The sequence below is a fragment of the Micromys minutus genome (assembly GCF_963924665.1).
Source record: "Micromys minutus genome assembly, chromosome: 29".
Classification (NCBI taxonomy): domain Eukaryota; kingdom Metazoa; phylum Chordata; class Mammalia; order Rodentia; family Muridae; genus Micromys; species Micromys minutus.
The window spans coordinates 26,282,890-26,299,675 of NC_137964.1; the positions used below are offsets into that span (position 1 = coordinate 26,282,890).

Here is a 16,786-nt window from a genome sequence, read left to right on the forward strand (position 1 = left end):
ACAGTCCCAGCTGCTCTGAACCCTTGTGACTTCATAGTAATTCAAAATGGCAGGTTTCAGGAGTAGACTGAGCTGCCGTTTCAGTGGGAACGGCCTAAATTTATGGACACAGTTGAGGAGAAGATGAAAGGCTTTCACCTTAGACAGTCCCTGGCTGTGACCACAGCAACTTCCTGCTGGGCTCTCTTATAGGCTTGGGCCAGCAGACTGTGACTTGGGTACTGGGTAGGGTCCCCAGGAAATGCCCTCCCATTCCAACCAAATGGAGATTCCTGATGACAAAACTAATTTATGCTCACAAAAAAAAGTTCTTAATGAGGCCAGTGAGACAGCTCAGCTGCTAAAGGCCCTAACTGCGGAGCTTGTGACCTGAGCTCCATCCACAGGGTGGAAAAGGAAGACTCAGTCCAGTAAGTTGTCTTTTAAAAATATATATATTGTTTTAAGTTCATCAGGGTTTTACCTATATGTATGTCTGTGTGGGGGTGTCAGATCCCCTGGAACTGAAGTAACAGGTGTGAGCTGCCGTGTGGGTGCTGGGAATTGGACCCAGGTCCTCTGGAAAAGCAAACTGGTACTCTATAACCATTGAACCATCTCTCCAGCCCTGCAAACTGTCTTCTGACCTCCACATGTGTGCTGTGGCCTGTGCCCACCCCTCCCCAAATAAATAGACTGGTAGCAAGATTTTTTTTTTTCCAAAATCTATATTTAAGTGGTTAAGAGCTCAGAGTGTGGCTCAGTAGCACCTTACTGGTCTATCATGTGGGAAGCCCTGGGCAAGTTGACCAACTTCATTGTCCCAGTGACAGATCTTTCAAAAAATATAGTGGTTGGTGTCTGAGGTTGACTTCTACCCTCCACGTGCTCTAACACACACCACACACACACACACACACACACACACACATCCTTGTATGTGTGCACGAAAGCATATTCAATTAAACAAACCTAGGATTATGTAGAATTTAAGAAGCCACTAAATTCTTTTTTTTCTTCTTCTTCTTCTTTTTTTGTGTGGCTGTTTGATGTCTTTTCCTTGGCGCCCCTCTGGGAATGTCCACAGACCGGTAGACGTCTGGCTGATCAGTAATATTTCATAGACATCTAAACACGGCCTCGGCACACAAATAAATTACCCTCGCTTTTTTCTACGATGAACAATCCTCTTTTGTCCACTCTGCCGGGATGTTTCGTTGGGTGGGTGCGGGGCAAACCAGTTACCCACCCACTTGGACTCTGCTGTCTGTTACCGGTGATCAAAAGAGTTGTGAAAAAAAAAAAAAAAAAGGATGGAAAATTCCAGATTGTGTCTTTTTATGTCCGTGGACCATTACACTGATTGGCTCATTGTTTTATGACTGCTGTGACTAAACTCGTCGCATCTAATGAATAAATAACACTTCCTTCTAGGTAGGTGTGTATGAGAAAGAGTTTCAGGGATCCCCTGTGGGCCTTGGAAATTGTCCCCTAGCTTCTAAGGCATGTTGTGGGTAGGGAAATGTTGAGGTCTTGGGTACCTGTAAGAGGGGAAGCCACAAACCCCAGACCTGAACGGGAGGCCTAAGAGGCAGAGGTCTTGAAGCCAGTGAGGACGGGAGGGGGCAGTTAGACAAGAGCTGTACAAACTTGAGGGAAACAGAGAGAGACACTGGGAACCAATAGCCCCAACTTCCTCTCTTTCCACCCTTTGATCTCCAAAAAGGCATTCCATTGGTCAATCCAAATGTTAGTCAGATAGCAAGGGCGCCTGGGAGTTGTAGTCCACTGAGGTCAGCAGGTGCAGAGCGAATGGGGGAAGGGAACTTAAAGGGAATACTCAACACACAGATAATGCTATCGTTTATTTAAGTAGCGTTGGTCTGGGATGGGAGTTGGGTCCAGAGAGCCTGTCCCACTAGTGGGGTTCCTCAGTAGTTCTGATGGGTCATGGGGAATTGGCACCTGGCTGAGGCCCAGATGCTGGCTTTGTGGCCCGTTCTTCCTTCCCATCACTCTAAGATTACTGTGAACAAGCTTGGAATCTGTCCTCACTCTGCCTCCTTCACCTATGTGACCTGAAACTTGCCACTTCTCAGCACCTTAGGCGTCCCGCCTGCAGTGTGACCCTACACCCATCCCCGCCTGTCCCCTGGGACGCCAAGAGCCAGTGGCCTCTGTGCATTCTCAGCGCTAAACGCACATTCTTGTCATAATTATTGCACTGACACCCACGAGGAAAAGAAGCCACAAAGGTAAACTGGGTTGCCCAGGTCTCTAAGCTTCAAGCGGCAGGGGCCAGACTCAACACCCAGTCTAGCCACTGCGCTGCGTGAGCGACTGACATTTATCTGTGGTTTATTTGAGAAACGCTGGCGAGCACTAGGCGATTTATAAGCTGGTGGCTGCCAGCATGGGGCAGAAGGATTCGCTGGCTTGGTCCTTGCAGCCTGTCCAGGCAGAGGCTGGGAGGTGGACTTGACCATCCTCCATGCAGGCGGCTTGAGCCTCCCCCATGCAGGCGGCTGCCAGGCTGTGTCCCTAGCTCCCTGGCTCTCCCAGGGTGTTCACACTTCCAGATTAATTCCAAGGCTTGCTTAGCTCCTTGCCTGGCAGCTGCGGTGGGCGACGCCGGCCTCTCAAAGGGGCATTTTCCTTTTGTTTCAGCTTTGATGCCGAGATCTCTCGAATTTCATTATGTGTGGGGGCTGAGGACCTGCCGGCGGCTTCCCGGGGGGATTCTCGAACAGTTTATGAATTTCTCTAAGGATCCTGGCTGCTTCTGCTTTGAGGATGGGCTGCCCCAGAAAGGGCGTCTGTGTTCTTGTAATTTTCTAACATTGATCTGGGGAGCGGGTGGGGCCGGGAGTTCAGAACTAACCAGGGACCTGCTTAAGTTTCTCTCCATTAATAAAGATGTGAAAAGCTTTTTTTTTTTAAACAAACAAAATTTAAAATTGCACTGCCTTCGTTCCAAGGACACTGTGAAATTCTGCTGTGAAAGTCTGAATTTCCTGGCTTTCGTGAACCACCCATATTAACACCACTTCCCAGAGCTAACTCCATTTAGGGGGTAAACGCGTAACTGCTTAATTCATTATTGCTGAGTCGGAGACGACTATAGATGTGGTTGGAACGGGAGCCCCCATATCTAATAAGGCTCGGGCTGGCGATGTGCTCGGAACGTGGCTGCGAGAGAGACGGCTGAAATTTATTTTGTGAATAAAGCAATAAGCCGCTAAACAAAGCTAATATGTTTCAGCCGAGACAGAAAGACACGATCATTCAGTATTTATGTAGCGGGCCCACTCCTCAGTGGGACTGCAAGTTGCCGCCATTAAAATGGTCGGAATTCTTCAGAGGCTCGGCTGTATTAAGTCATTTAAAAATATCACAGACTTAAAACAATCTGAATTATTGGATTTTCTCGCTGCTCCTGGGTAAGCATGTTTGCTGTGGCAATTTCCTGCTTGGTCAAAGGTGCAGCCCGACTCGATGAGGAAGGAAGAAAAGTTGTGGGTAGGCTCTTTATGAGATGCCAAATGGCTGAAGCGAAACGCGCTCTTGATCTTGTGTCTCTAGCTCTGACTTTTTAATTTTGACGTAATTTCAGATTTCCCTGAAACCATCTGGAAGAAATGTAAACAAAGTGCACTGAGAGACGGACGCCTTAAATGTTAGCAGTGTGTATGGTCTCAGGTCTCAGGTTCCGAAGAGAGAGGAATAGACAGGTCTTGTCTTATTTACACCTTATTTGAATTAGCCATAGACATGGCTTCTCCCTCCCCCCTTCAGCCACTTCTGTGTGTTTTCTAAGAAACAAACAGACAAAAAAGCTACTTTGTTACTCAGGATCCAAGGCAAGGATCCAAATAAGAGAGCTACTGTTAATACATTATTTTAGCTGATCTGTTGACTTTGGTCCAAATTTGTGGCTGAGCCCAGTTGCTGGCCTTTGGAGACAAAGAATACCCTGGGCTGTCCCCTGTTGTCCCTTTGTCAAATTGTATTGGCTTCCTACATGTTGGAATCTGTGCTTTGTCCTCCTATTTCAAGTAACACTGATTATCTATCTATCTCTTTATCTATCTATCAATCATCTATCTATCTATCTATCTATCATCTATCTATCTCTTTAAATATAAATATATATATTTAGAGAGAGCAACCCGTTTATTTTGGAGAGTTTCCCCTGCCCTCCCACTGCCCCTCCATTTGAGATCCTGTGATATTTCTACACAATTAAATTTAGACTCTGCACTTTGGGCAGGAATACCAGACAGGCATAAGTCCTTCTGGGTACAGCATCCCAAGAGTCACACCACAGCCATGTGTCCCACAGAGGCAAAGTCAGACATATGTTAAAATACTCTTTCACTTGAAGCTCTGTTTGTTAAACTAGTTTTGAAAAGGTCTCACAATCGCTAGTTTTTTTTTTTTTTTAATTCTTCTTCTAATTCTTTATTTTAAAAGAACAGACTCAAAAAACATGGGAGCTGCAAGCTGTACGGACAGTCAAGAAGAAAATGTAGCCGTTTTTTAAAAAAAGATCACAACGCATTAGTTATGAAATTTGCCTAAATTCATTCTGCAGAATGAGAGCTGTAATTTGAAGGCAGAGTTATGGAGAGAGGAAATAAACCGCATGTCACATGCAATTTAATCTGGCAGGGAAATGGGCTACTCGGAATTGCTAACTCGGCCTGATTTGTTTCCTCTCTGGAAAAGCTCTACTTTTGGTTTGAGGAGTCTTTTCAACTCCTGCGTTTAATGTATTTGCCTAGGCGTCACAGGGAAAAAAAATGTATGAGGACAGTAAGAGAAATACTGTACTCTACTTTAAATCACACTGCCATTTTTTTTAAACGGCTCGACGGATGGCTCGGAGCGATCACATCTCCTGAAGCATTTAAGCAACGGTTATTTACATTACGTTAAAAACTTTAATTGCCTCGAAGCACGTGCTCAGAGCCACAAATATTGGAAAAATCATCAAAAATATCCATCACAAGTCTCTTTCTCCTTTACAACTCTTCCAAACTTCATCTTTTTTATAACCTAATGTATTGATCTATTGTCCCAGACCAAGAGTTATGCCAGAAGCCCAAGCTCAGCCATAAAAAGAGAATATAATTTTGGTTGGCTGTCCATAAAAGCTAGTCTTTTGACAGAGAAGAGGGGGGACTATGCCTCTTCGTTTGGAAGAGAAGTAAGTGGGGGTGATGTGCATGGGGTGGGAGTGGGTAAGCAAGGAGGGTGACTCCAGCGTCCGGAGTGTTTTTTTTTTTTTTTTTTTTTAGGGAGCTGGTGCAGCTAGGCACGATGGGTTTCTGAGTCCCTACTTTAGGATAACAAGTTGGAAGGGCTCATAGACAGAAAAGAGGAGGAAAATGTGAAATACGATCCCTTTTTGGTCCAGGGTCTGAGGAACTGTTAAGGCCAGGACCTCCTCTCCCTGGGTTAAAGGAACACTATGCTCAAAGGGCTGAGGGTCCCCAAATGGGCTGGGTAGGGTAATGATAACATGTCCCTCCCATAGTGTTGTTAGAGGCCCGGAGCCCACAGCCGGACCTGGAGAACCTCAACTGATCCAAGAAGCCTTTGGGGAAAGGCTTCTGCAAAGGTTTCTCTTAGAGTATTCTGCAGTAATGTTCACTCCACGCCAGGGCCTTGGGTTGTAAATTTAGGGTTGCGTTACGCCCACTAAATAATAACGATCAAAGCCCTATTGTAGAGACTCAGAGCATAGACACACAGAGTCCTTGGTCCCCAACAGGACTTCCCCCGGTGCTGTACAGCACAGTGCTGGGCGCCCGGAGACTTTCCCACGGCTCCGGGGCGCCCCCTCGCGGCGGTCACCCTCAGCGCAGGGAGCGTGCGGCGCGCGGGGTCGCGGGAGGACCTCGGCCGGAGGGTCGCGCGTGTGCTCCGTGCTCCCCTCGCGCGAGGCCACGCGGAGAGCGGCCGCACGCACTGCGGAGCGCTCACTTTGTTCTGTACGGTCCCCGGCGCCCGCGGCCCCTCCGCGCTCCCGCCGCCCCCCTGCGCATCGATCCGCGCGCGCGGCGCTGTCGATAAGTTTGCAAGAAGCCAAAGTCAAGTGCGTGCGCGCAGAGCCGGGCCGCGCTCCCGGGGTCCAGCCCGGGTGTTGGCGGCAGCCGCATCCCCGGCCGCGCGCCCGCCCCCAAGATGGCGGCCGAGGGGGGACCGCGGGGGGCCCGGGGGCCGAGGCCGGCCAGGGCTGCACGGGCGACCAGGGGGCCGCGCGCAAGACGGCGCCTAGACTTGCGGCGGCTGCAGGTGAGCGGACCGGCCCGCCTTTGTTCGCGGCCGCCTCGAGCGGCCTCTGGGATGCGGGAGCCGCCGAGGCGGGAGGAGCGCGGGGAGCGGGAGGAGCGCCGGGAGCACGGAGAGCGCGCGGGCAACGCGGGGAGCCGGACGCGGCTGCGCAGCCATCCAGCCGCCGCCGCCTCCACCGGCTGCTGCAGCCAGGACGCTCGGTGCTCCTCCCGGGCCGATCCCTGCGGGTTAGTCTCTGCGTCTTGTTTTCGCCCTCTCTCTGGGTTTGCTACCCCCTCCGCCTGCTTTCCTTGCCCTCCGCCTGCTTTCTGCCTCCCTCCTTCCCACCTCTGTCTTGCCCTCCCCCGACCTCCTCTTCGGTCTTGCTTTTCTTTCCTCGCTTCCCCTCCTCCTGTTTGCTCCCCATTATCTTGATAGTCCCCTTCTCTGTGTGCTCCTCCCTCCCCGCCCCTTCTCCATCCGAGAACCCCCGGCCCAGAGCCCCAGGCCCGAGCGCGCGCAACTTTGCGCACCTGCCGCGGGGCGGAGCAGGTGCGCGGGCTGCAGCCCCTGGGAACTTTTGCACCCGTGCCCCGGGTTGCCGGTTCTACCTCGCCTGCCCTTGCACCAGTCTCTCTCTGCCCAGGGTTCCCCTTGGCCCCCCTCGCTCCCCTCTCCTTCTCCGGGGCGACTCTTTGCAGCCCCGGCACTTTTTCCGTGTTCCTGGTGCGCGGGCTCCAGGTGCCTCCAGGTTGGGATGTTTGCTGCTGTCTTTCTGAGACCCTGGGATGGGGGAGAGGGGCGGTGTCACAGTACCCCAATTAGAGAAACACTCGGGTGGTTCATTACGCCCGCAGAGGCTCTCCACACCCTGCAGAGTCGCGGCAGGTGCGGCGACGGCCAGGGGCGGGGAAGCCTTGTGGATAACCGCGCTCTGAGAGCATTCTGTCTGGCCAGTGACATTCTCAGAATTCGTGACAGCACATATGGAGAGCAAAATAAATAAATAAATAATAGAGGGACCCACTTTCCCTTTTTAATCTGTCCGCAGATCTCGTTAAGTTGCTCCTGATGAGTGGCTCCGGGGCCCCCCTTCTCTGTCCCCACTCCTCGCTCCCCTCCTCCCTCAAAGCCATCCAGCCGGAGAGAAAATCGGGGCACTCAGGCATGCAGTTAATAACCGCAAGAGCTGTGCAATTCTTGGTCAGCGCCCGAGTTGAGGTTACAGTTTGGTGGCCGGCTAAGATGGGCAAGGCTGCAAGCTATGCTAGCCGGTTTAAAGGATGCTAAAGTGGCTTTGGAGGTGGGGAACAGGGCGGGGGGGGGGTGCTTAGGGGCAGAGAGAGAGGGAGAGTTGGGTAGCCACATTGGGCTTGGCACGAAGGCCAATGGTAATCGTATTCCCTGCTAATGTTTGTAAATGAGACCCGGGCAGGCTGGGGGACAGCGTCTTTATTTATGATTGATGTTCTGTAACATAAGGAATGACAAGAACGCGGCCGACCAGAGGGGAGCAAGCAGCTGGGCTGGCGGAAGCTCTTACTCGGGCGGGCGCTATTGTTATTCTACTGGAGAGAACTGGTGAGGTTTACTGCCGCGGGTATTTGCCCAGAGTCGACCGGAATGCCAGTTAACACCATCTCATTAGATAACTCGCTTTCCATCCAAGAGCCTGGGCCGCAGGGAAAGAGGCTGGCCTGGGTGCGGCACCCCTACCTCCCACCCCACCCCCGTGTTGGTTTCAGAGCCGATTGTGGTGGTTCTTGATGCTCCCTGTCCCCAGTGTTGGTGGGGAGGCTTTTGTGGAGCTGGTGGAAGGTCACCCCGTCTCGGTTCCAGCTGACTCCCCATGGTATGCAAGCCTTTTGTTAGGGTCTCAGAGCACACTGAGATGGACAAGGAGGTTGGGGTGGTGGATAGGCCTGTCCAGGTGACAGGGACGTCCTAAGACCTCTCCTCCAACAGGGAGTATACACGGGTGTGTGTGTGTGTGTGTGTGTGTGTGTGTGTGTGTGTGTGAACTCATTAAGACAATGGCTGTGTGTCTGGCACAAACAGGCTCCCAGGGAGGGGGGCTCATCTGAATCGATATAGAGGAGGGGATGTCCCCCAGGGAGTTTGAAAGGCTGCATAGTTTTAGACTGTGGAAGCTGCTTCCTACATCCTGCCAGGCCACGGCTGGTGCAGCTGCCCACTCTCTGCCCCCGCCTCAGACTCTCTGATGTTTCCTCGAACAGTGTGCAAAGCCCAGGGTCTTCCGGACATCCATCTCTCAGCCCTTGGCCGGGGACCCTTTCTGGTACATCTTCCTCCAGGCTTGCTTGTGTCCTCATGGCTCCTACTCCGTAGAGGAAACTTCTACCTACTGTGACATACAGGTAGGAACTGTGGGTCCCTGCAGGCCCAGAGCTGGGGGACTCCCCCACCCAGGGCCTGGGAGGGTTGTGCGACTTGTATCTTTGGTTGTTCAGGTTGGATGGTTTCTTGCAGCTTGATTTCTGAGTCTTAAAGTGACCCAGCCAGTAAAACAAACAAATGAACAAACAAGGAAACAAAACAAAACAAAAATGGCCCCATGTCCTCACGCTGGACCACACTGCTGACACTACCCCATTTGGGACAAGAAAGGTGACCTTGTACCAGCTGGGCTCTCAGTTCTCTGGAAGTATATATCATAGAAGCTGTCCAGTTAGTGGGTTTTTTTCCCCTTTGCACATACTTTGAGTACTGGAAGTATATTATTTGATTGGATAGAAGTCAGTCGACAAACCCGGGATTGGGGGCTCAAGGAATGACTCCAAAGGTCATGGGACCTGGGTACCCCGCCCTGGGACTCCTCAAGCACCTCCTCCCCGCCCCCACCGTGCCCTGCTTGTAACAGCTCAGGGATGAGAAGAAATAAAACCCCGTCCTGAGTTAATGCCGGTATATTTCATTTGGTTATAGGATGGTTTTACGGTGAACATCACTAATGCAGGCGTACTTTATGGCTCTTCTGTGCGTTAGCGTTGTAACTGGTTTCATGGGTTCGTGGTTTATCATTTCTGCTCTCCTTTACCCCTACTCCCTCTTTTAAAAAGATGTTCTGAGTCCTGGCCCCCACACCATCTTTCCTTTCCCCCTCTAAAGAGAGTTGTTTAAGCTAAGCTTTTGGGGGTACCCAGTTTGAATGAGGGAATGGGGTTCTCCTGCCCAGCTGTGCTTGTGGGGGAGGGAAGAGGTATGGGCTTCTGGCTCCTCACACGAGACTTGGGTAGAAAATTGCCCATTCCACGATGAGGAATTGGCCTGATCCTCAGGATGGCCAGTGAGGGTGGACTTGTAAAGGTGTCTTACAGAAACTTCTGGAATGGCTGGAAGCCAGGTGTTGCTTTGAGGAAGACTGTTCCGTGCTCAAAGTTCAGAAAAGAGTGTGGATATAATTAAAATATTGTAACCTTGTGGTGTTCTGAAGCAGGTAAATTTTACATATCAGCTGCAGAGTGCTTAGACATCCATTAGAGCCCTTGACAGCTTGGCTCACCTAACTGTGCTATCATTTAACAATGTGTCAAAATCCCCTTTCTGTCAGTGACAAAGCGATCAGCCTTGTTGGTGATTCCTAACTTTGGAAACTTTGACAGCCTAGAATTGCTGGGGAGGCAGCAGAAAGGGTTTGGTGTGCCACAACAGGCCAGCGTGGGGCAGGGGGTTGGGAGGGTGACTAGAGGAAGGGGAAGGTGGAGGAAGTATATGGGGTTAAAGGAACCTTCCAGAAACATCTCAAGGTTAAGCCCAAACCCAGGATGTTCAGTAACTCCAGCCGACTGGTTACCGTCCCTCACTGGCTTTTGATCCCTTACGACAGGAGCCTTTCCATCAGAAAGACCAGCAGATGTCGAACATGTATTTAAGGAGCCCAGCCATCGTTTCTGGGTATACCCCCTCTCCCATCCTGGTTTCTTACCTGGTCAGAAATTGTTTCTCAAAGATGGGTGGGTCCCTGAGTGTTGGGCATGAGCAGAATTAGTCTGCCCTCCACCCCTCAGCTTGTGTATGTGTTTGTGTATATAAGCGTGTGTGTGTGTGTGTGTGTGTGTGATATCTTGGGATTTCGTTTTAGGAGGTAAAGACCCAGTGAAGAGCCGGCTGAGCACTTTGGTGTCTGGGTGGCCAGCACAACAAAGCTGGTCTTGTGGATACAGGTTGGGGTACCTGCACACGCACAAATAAAATAATCGGCTCCTGCAATTCCCACCCTCCTTTCTCCTTTCTCTTTCAACTTGCCCATTAAAAGAGGATTCTGTCTTCAAACTTGACATTCTGCGAGGTAACCTTTCTCCCGGCAGATGGTGTCTTACATGTGAGCACCTTAGTTGGTCTAAATTTGGGCCTGGTTGGTGGCAGTTGGGGGCTGCCCAGAAACTGTGGGTTTGTATGCCTTTTTCTACAGGGGGATATCAAGTGCCAGCTGGCTCCTGAGCACCTGGTGCTGAGATGGGGCCTGGCAGGTCAGGTGGGGCATGAGGCAGTGAGGTGGCTTGCCAACCTACCTTTTCTACCTTTTTGTTTTTTTTGAGACAGAGCTGACTGTCCCTGGCTTACCTCAAATTCTGGCTCTTGTCTTAGCTTCCCAAGTGCTGGAACCACAGGCAAACCTCTATTAGTCTTCTTTTGGTCCTGGCCTTGGAACCTGTGTCTTTTGGGTAGAGGTCAGCTAGTACCCCAGATCTCCCAGATGACTGAGCTTTGGTGTGGAGAGGCGAAGGTAGAGATAGGGGAGGGCATGGGCTCACTCTGACCGGCCAGACCAGTGATGGTGGGGGCAGTTATGTTCTGGGATAAGGAATTCTCATGTTGGGGTTCACTGTATGCAGAGCCTCTGTGACTCTCTGGCAGTGTTTCATAAATCGTGAATTTTATGTTGCATACATTAAGCTTTGAATGATGCCTTTGTTCCGGTGAATACCATCCTCCCCCACCCCCTCTGCCCCCTTCACTCTGCTCTGTCCTCCAGCACACAGAACCCACTCCTACCCCAAGGCCTTTGCACACACACTTCCCTTGCCTGGATTGTCTTCCTGACCTTCCATGCCTTTGCTGACCCTTGTCTCAATAGTCACCATGGCTTCCCCACCCCCTCCCCCCGAAACAGACAAACAAGTCTCACAATTCCCTGTTTTATTTTATTTATTTTTAAGATTTATTTATTTTATGTATTTGAATACACTATCACTGTCTTCAGACACAACAGAAGAGGACATCCGATCCCATTACAGATGGTTGTGAGCCACCATGTGGTTGCTGGGAATTGAACTCAGGACCTCTGGAAGAGCAGTCAGTGCTCTTAAGTGTGGAGCCATCTCTCCAGCCCCACCCTGTTTTATGTTATTTTTGCCTTTTGTGTATGCACTAGTGTGTGCACAGGTACTTGTGGGTGTGTGTGGAGGCTGGTGGTTGATATCAGATGTCTTTGTAAGTTGCTAGTCATCTAATTTTTGAGGCAGGATGTCATAGTTCTTATTGTTAGCAGACACAGCGAGTCTTGTGTGTGTGTGTGTGTGTGTGTGTTCCTGGCTGGCCTGGGACTTGCTCTGTAGACCAGGTTGGCTTTGAACTCAGAGATCCACCTGCCTCTGCCTCCTGACTGCTGGGACTAAAGGCTTGCAACCCCCCCCCCCCACTTCCCATGTGTGTTTTACATGCAAAAGTATATGCAAGGTTTCTTGGTATCTTGTATTTCCCCAGTGGTTGACCTCAGAACTTTCTGGCTATGGTGGCTAAGTAGAAATGGGACCACTGCCTTTCACAAAAGGCTCAGGAGAATCACATTCTTTGGGGTCCCTGGTGTACCTTTCTGGAGCCTTGGCCAATGAAAAGTGAATGGGCATGCCTTAACGTAGCCAATACGAACAAAGGTGTGTGGTAGCCACTTGTCACAGGTGAATAAAACTTTATTCATTCAAGCATAGTGTTAGCCATGAGGTAGCCTGGGTGCTGTGGTTACCCCTGGTCTTCTGGCTGTGAGATCTCTGCCTGAATGCACCTCTTCTCCTTTAACTTGGAAGCCTGGCTATCCGGGATGGTGACAGGTTCCCAACTTGGCTTCGAATCTTGCCCCCTTCTCACTTGTCAGCTGTGTGACCTTGGGCAGTGACTTAGCCTCTCTGTGCCTTTCTGTCTCTTTCAGTGGGACTGTTAGTATTACCCTACTACAGGGAGTACGGCGGTGTTCCGCAGAGCGTGGGGCGTGTGACCACGCTTTGTAAGTGCCTTGTTCTTTCTTAGGTATTTTTAGAGGGTGTGGGAGCGACAGGCAGAACCTGCTGTCCTGGCAGGCTTTTTGGGTGCTGCAGCATGTATGTTTTTCCTACCATGCAGACCGCCTGCAGAGGTGACCAAGGTTGTAGCTTCAAGCCCTGCCTGATCCACAGACAGGACTGTCTGTCCGTCCGTCCGTCTGTCTGTAAGAGTCAGGATGTGAGCTCTTTCTCGTGAAAGCTGTTGGCATTTAGAACATGGGAGATTTTTTTTTTTTTAAACTCAGAAATGAGTCTTCTACTCTCTGTAGACGAAGGGTTTTGAGTCATTGGGCAGGAACCACTAGAAAGGGATGGGACATGGGAAGGAAGGGTGTTCCAAGCTGAAGGAACAGCCAGCACAAAAGGTCAAAGGATTGGGGATCGGTGGAGGGTCAGGACAGCTGGGGAGAGTCAAGGTCACTGGCTGTCCAGTTTATTCGGGTTGCTTAGCTACCTTACCTTGCATCAGAAAAATCTCTTCTAGGCGCGCTGTGGCTCCTAAGGGTCCTGTGGAGAGAGACAGTTGTGGTACAGAGTCAAGTGGTCCCAAGGCTGCCTGCTCAGACCCCTTCCCACCCCCACCTCATCTCTGCCATCCTCTAGACAAACCAAACTGCAGTTCCCGGATATACGTTCCGTCATTAAAAAGAAAGACAGGGTAAAAAAAAAAAAAATCAATCCCCAGGCGCTCTGGTCTGAGTTGGTTGTCTGCCCAGGGTGCTTGGAGCCCAGCGGTGCTTAAGACTGTGTGAGCCGCCACCGTCAGTCAAACTGAACAGGACCAAGGGCTCCCTTGGAGCCGCTGTGCTGATCTGGCCAGTCCAGCCGGCTGCTTGGATGTGGGTGCTGTCGCTGGGGAGACCGCAGAGATCACCTGGGTCTCCTTGGGAAGGCAGATATCCCTGAAAGGACGGCCACCTAGAAGTTTGCTGTTCAGTACCCATTGTCCCTCATGAGCACCTAAGGGATTGGTGGGATGTATTGGGCTCGAGTTCTCTGTCTGCTCTTTACTCTGTCTGTGGCCTAGGTTGAGTCTGAACCATGGCGCCTCATATACAGTGGGATCTCTCAGACTGAGGTAATATACCCAAGAGCTGGGAGCCCAGCACACGGAAGCCCTAAAGAAAGCTGAAATTTATAACTGCTATTGTTTTACTCTGTAGACATGAGCTTACCACTCATGGGGACACTAATAATGATAATTAGTAATTATATAAACAATAGAATCACAACATAATTAAGATAACTTGTAAACTATGTGGTAGAGGATACACAGCCATTCTGTCAATGTTAGCAGGAAGGCCCGATGCCAGGGAGCCGTAAGGCTGCAGGCAAGAAGGTGGACACACACATCTGGGCCCTGCTCTGGTCACCAGACATTGGGACTGTGACCGAGGAGTCATCTGCACCTGACTTTCTGGAAACAATGACTCTTGAAGTGGGGATCCAAAGGCCAAGGGCAGTGACCCCCCGATAAAGTGGGAACAGGGTGTACAAAGGCCCCAGTGGGCAGAGAGAACACACACTCCTACACACACACACACACACACACACACACACACTCCTCCACACGCACAAGCACACACACACGCATGCACACATAAATAATGTCAATAACACAGAACAAGAGGACAACTTTTTTGTCAACTGCTCAACACCGGCAAAGCCTTGACAACTTTATTGTTTAACTAGTTACTTCACTTCCCCCACCTCCCCCTTTTACTCCCGTGACTGTGCCTGGCGCTGTCCAGGGTTCAAATCCCAGCTCTGCACTCACAAGCTTGAGTCCTTGGACGACTGCTTTCTCTCTCGAGGCAGGTGGGTATGTTGGTAGCTCCCTGGTCAGGGCTGCAAGGCAATGTCTTGTAGGTGACTGAACCTAACTGCCTGCCCTGGTATTGCATATGTGCTTCTTGGAAGTAGCAGACAAGAAAGTGAGGTCACCTGCTCCCACTCCCTCAGAACATCCTGTAAGGTGTCCATTGAATCTTGAGGGAGCTGTCCGTGTGCCCTAGACTTACTATGTCCACAAGCCCCCCCCCTTTAAATCGACACAGAACCTATACATCTTGCCTCCTGCCCGTATCTGGCATCTTCACTGCTTTTTAGGGGCACCAGCCTATTTCAACCCCAGGCCCTTTGCACTTACTGTCTGTCCTGTCCCTTCCATAGCTCCCTCCTTTGGCTCACTGACCCCTGCTTTTTTTTTTTTTTTTTTTATTTCAGCCCCCATTTAGAGAGGTTCTCATTATCTTTTCTGAAATACTTCTTCTCTGCTCGCTCTTATTTGATTTTGATTGTTCGTTCGTTCATTTGTTCGTTCATTCATTCATTCATTCATTCATTCTTCCTTCTCTGCTCCTCCCCGCAGGGAGTCATGTTGGAGCACTTGAGCTAATGGAAACCATTCGGCCTCAGGCCACCGGTGAGCCTGGTTTATCTTTAGCTCTGCCAATCTTGCTTTAGAAACTGATGACCCCAATTCGAGCCTAGGCGGTGGCCCCCTTCTAATTAATGTGTCTATGAGTTAATTTCTAGTGACTGTGGGCCACCGGTGATGGTTTGCCAGCCTCAGTCAGAGCTCAGAACACTTAGGGACAGCTGCCGTGGGGAGCAGACATAGCCAGGGAGCGTTTCCCACTGATACCATGCTTGTCAACTCAGGGGTATCAGTGAGTTTCTGAGGGTATGGAGACAGGAACCCCCCATCTAAAGACTGAGTCCAGTCTGAGGTGGATCTGATATGAGCTGCCCTTGAACCTGGGCAGGGAGGTGTGAGACAACCTCTCTGCCTCAGTTTCCTGATCTGTAGGATGGGTATTAGATTCAGCCTCCTCCTCCTGGAATGTGAGGTGAAGCACAGAGGTCCTTGGCCACAGCCTGGAGCCAGCTCATTCCTCGGCAACCCCACCAGCTTTGGCATATCTTGCTCTTGTCTCTCTCACTTTTGGGCCTCTCTGTGGAGGCAGCTGCTCTGACGTCAGATTCGAGGAGGCACTAAGTTCCGCTGAGAGCCAGCAGACAGGAGATAGATAAAGCTTCCTAGGTTTGGGAGGTCAGAGTTCACCCTTGGGGTCCCCATGTAGCTTGGTGACTCTGGTGTCTCTGTTCAAGCCCTTGGCTCCCATTGCTCTGTGAATTCGGAGCTCTGGGCCTTAGTTCCCACAGGTGTGTTGTCAAGATTGCAGACTCTGTGAGCCTTTGATTCACCATGGCCAGAGGTGCCAGGGCTGAGCCCAGCCACCCATCCCTGTTCAGGCCCACTTGCAGTTGCCACCCTTCCCTTCTTCCCTTCCTCCTTCCCTCCCTGCCTCCCTCCTTCCTTCCCTTCCTCCCTGCCTCCCTCCTTTCTTCCCTTCTTCCCTCCCTCCCTCCCTCCCTTTCTCCTTCCCCCCTCCCTCCCTCCCCCTTCTTTCTCTTCCTTCTTTTAAAAATAGGGTCTCATACAACCCAGGCTGTGTTCAAGGATGACCTTGAACTCCCGATCTTCCTGCCTCTTCCTCCCCAATGTGGGAGGATGTGGCTACCATCCCTGGTTTGTCTGGAGGTGGTGGGCCGCAGACCCAGGGCCTTGTGTGTACAGGCAAGTGCTCTCCCAGCTGAGCCTCAGCCCTCTTCACATCCCCTGCCATCATCAACTCTAAGAAGTGCTCCTGACCCGCAGAGCAATGCAGGCAGTTGGAGCTTAGTAGGTGACTCTAGGGCAGTGGTTCTCAACCTGTGGGTCATGACCCTTCCACAGGGGTGGCCTAAGACCATGGAAAAACACAGCTGTTTGCATTGCGACTTGTAACAGTAGCAAAATTACAGTTACAAAGTAGCAGTGAAAATAATCTTGGGGGTTGTCACCACAACATGAATCTTATTAAATGGTCACTGTGTGAGGAAGATTTGAGCACACTGTTCTAGAACATTCCCGTGTCTGGATGAACAGTGAGCACTACCCACTGTCCATCCCACCCCTGCCTCCATCCCGTCAGTGTGGGGCTGCCTGGCACCCCAGTTCGGTGGCCTGTGTTCCACAAGATGAAATTCCAGGCCGGTCTGATAATAAGCAGCTATCGATTCCTGCTGTGGTCGTTATCAAGATTTATTTAGTCAATATGGCCTCCCCCCCGCTCAATAAATCGTGTCGTTGATAAAGAAGGAAGGAGACAGACTTGTAGGCTGTATTAAAAAAGTTTTTTTCAGATTTTCTTTTCACGGCTGGCTCCATCCCCCATCCTTCCTAAGCGGAGTTTGTAGCT

At 50.8% G+C, this 16,786-nt stretch overlaps 1 protein-coding gene across 1 annotated transcript in view; it reads left to right on the forward strand.

The window, feature by feature from the left end:
• Window positions 1-6,168: 6,168 nt before the first annotated feature.
• The window catches only part of CUX2 (cut like homeobox 2), a gene marked incomplete at both ends in the record, with an annotated part of 173,527 nt that continues 162,909 nt past the window's right edge, over window positions 6,169-16,786 (forward strand). The window contains one exon of the mRNA XM_080941256.1: window positions 6,169-6,279. Within this exon, the coding sequence (XP_080797382.1) occupies window positions 6,169-6,279 (111 nt within the window). The remainder of the gene's footprint in view (window positions 6,280-16,786) is intronic.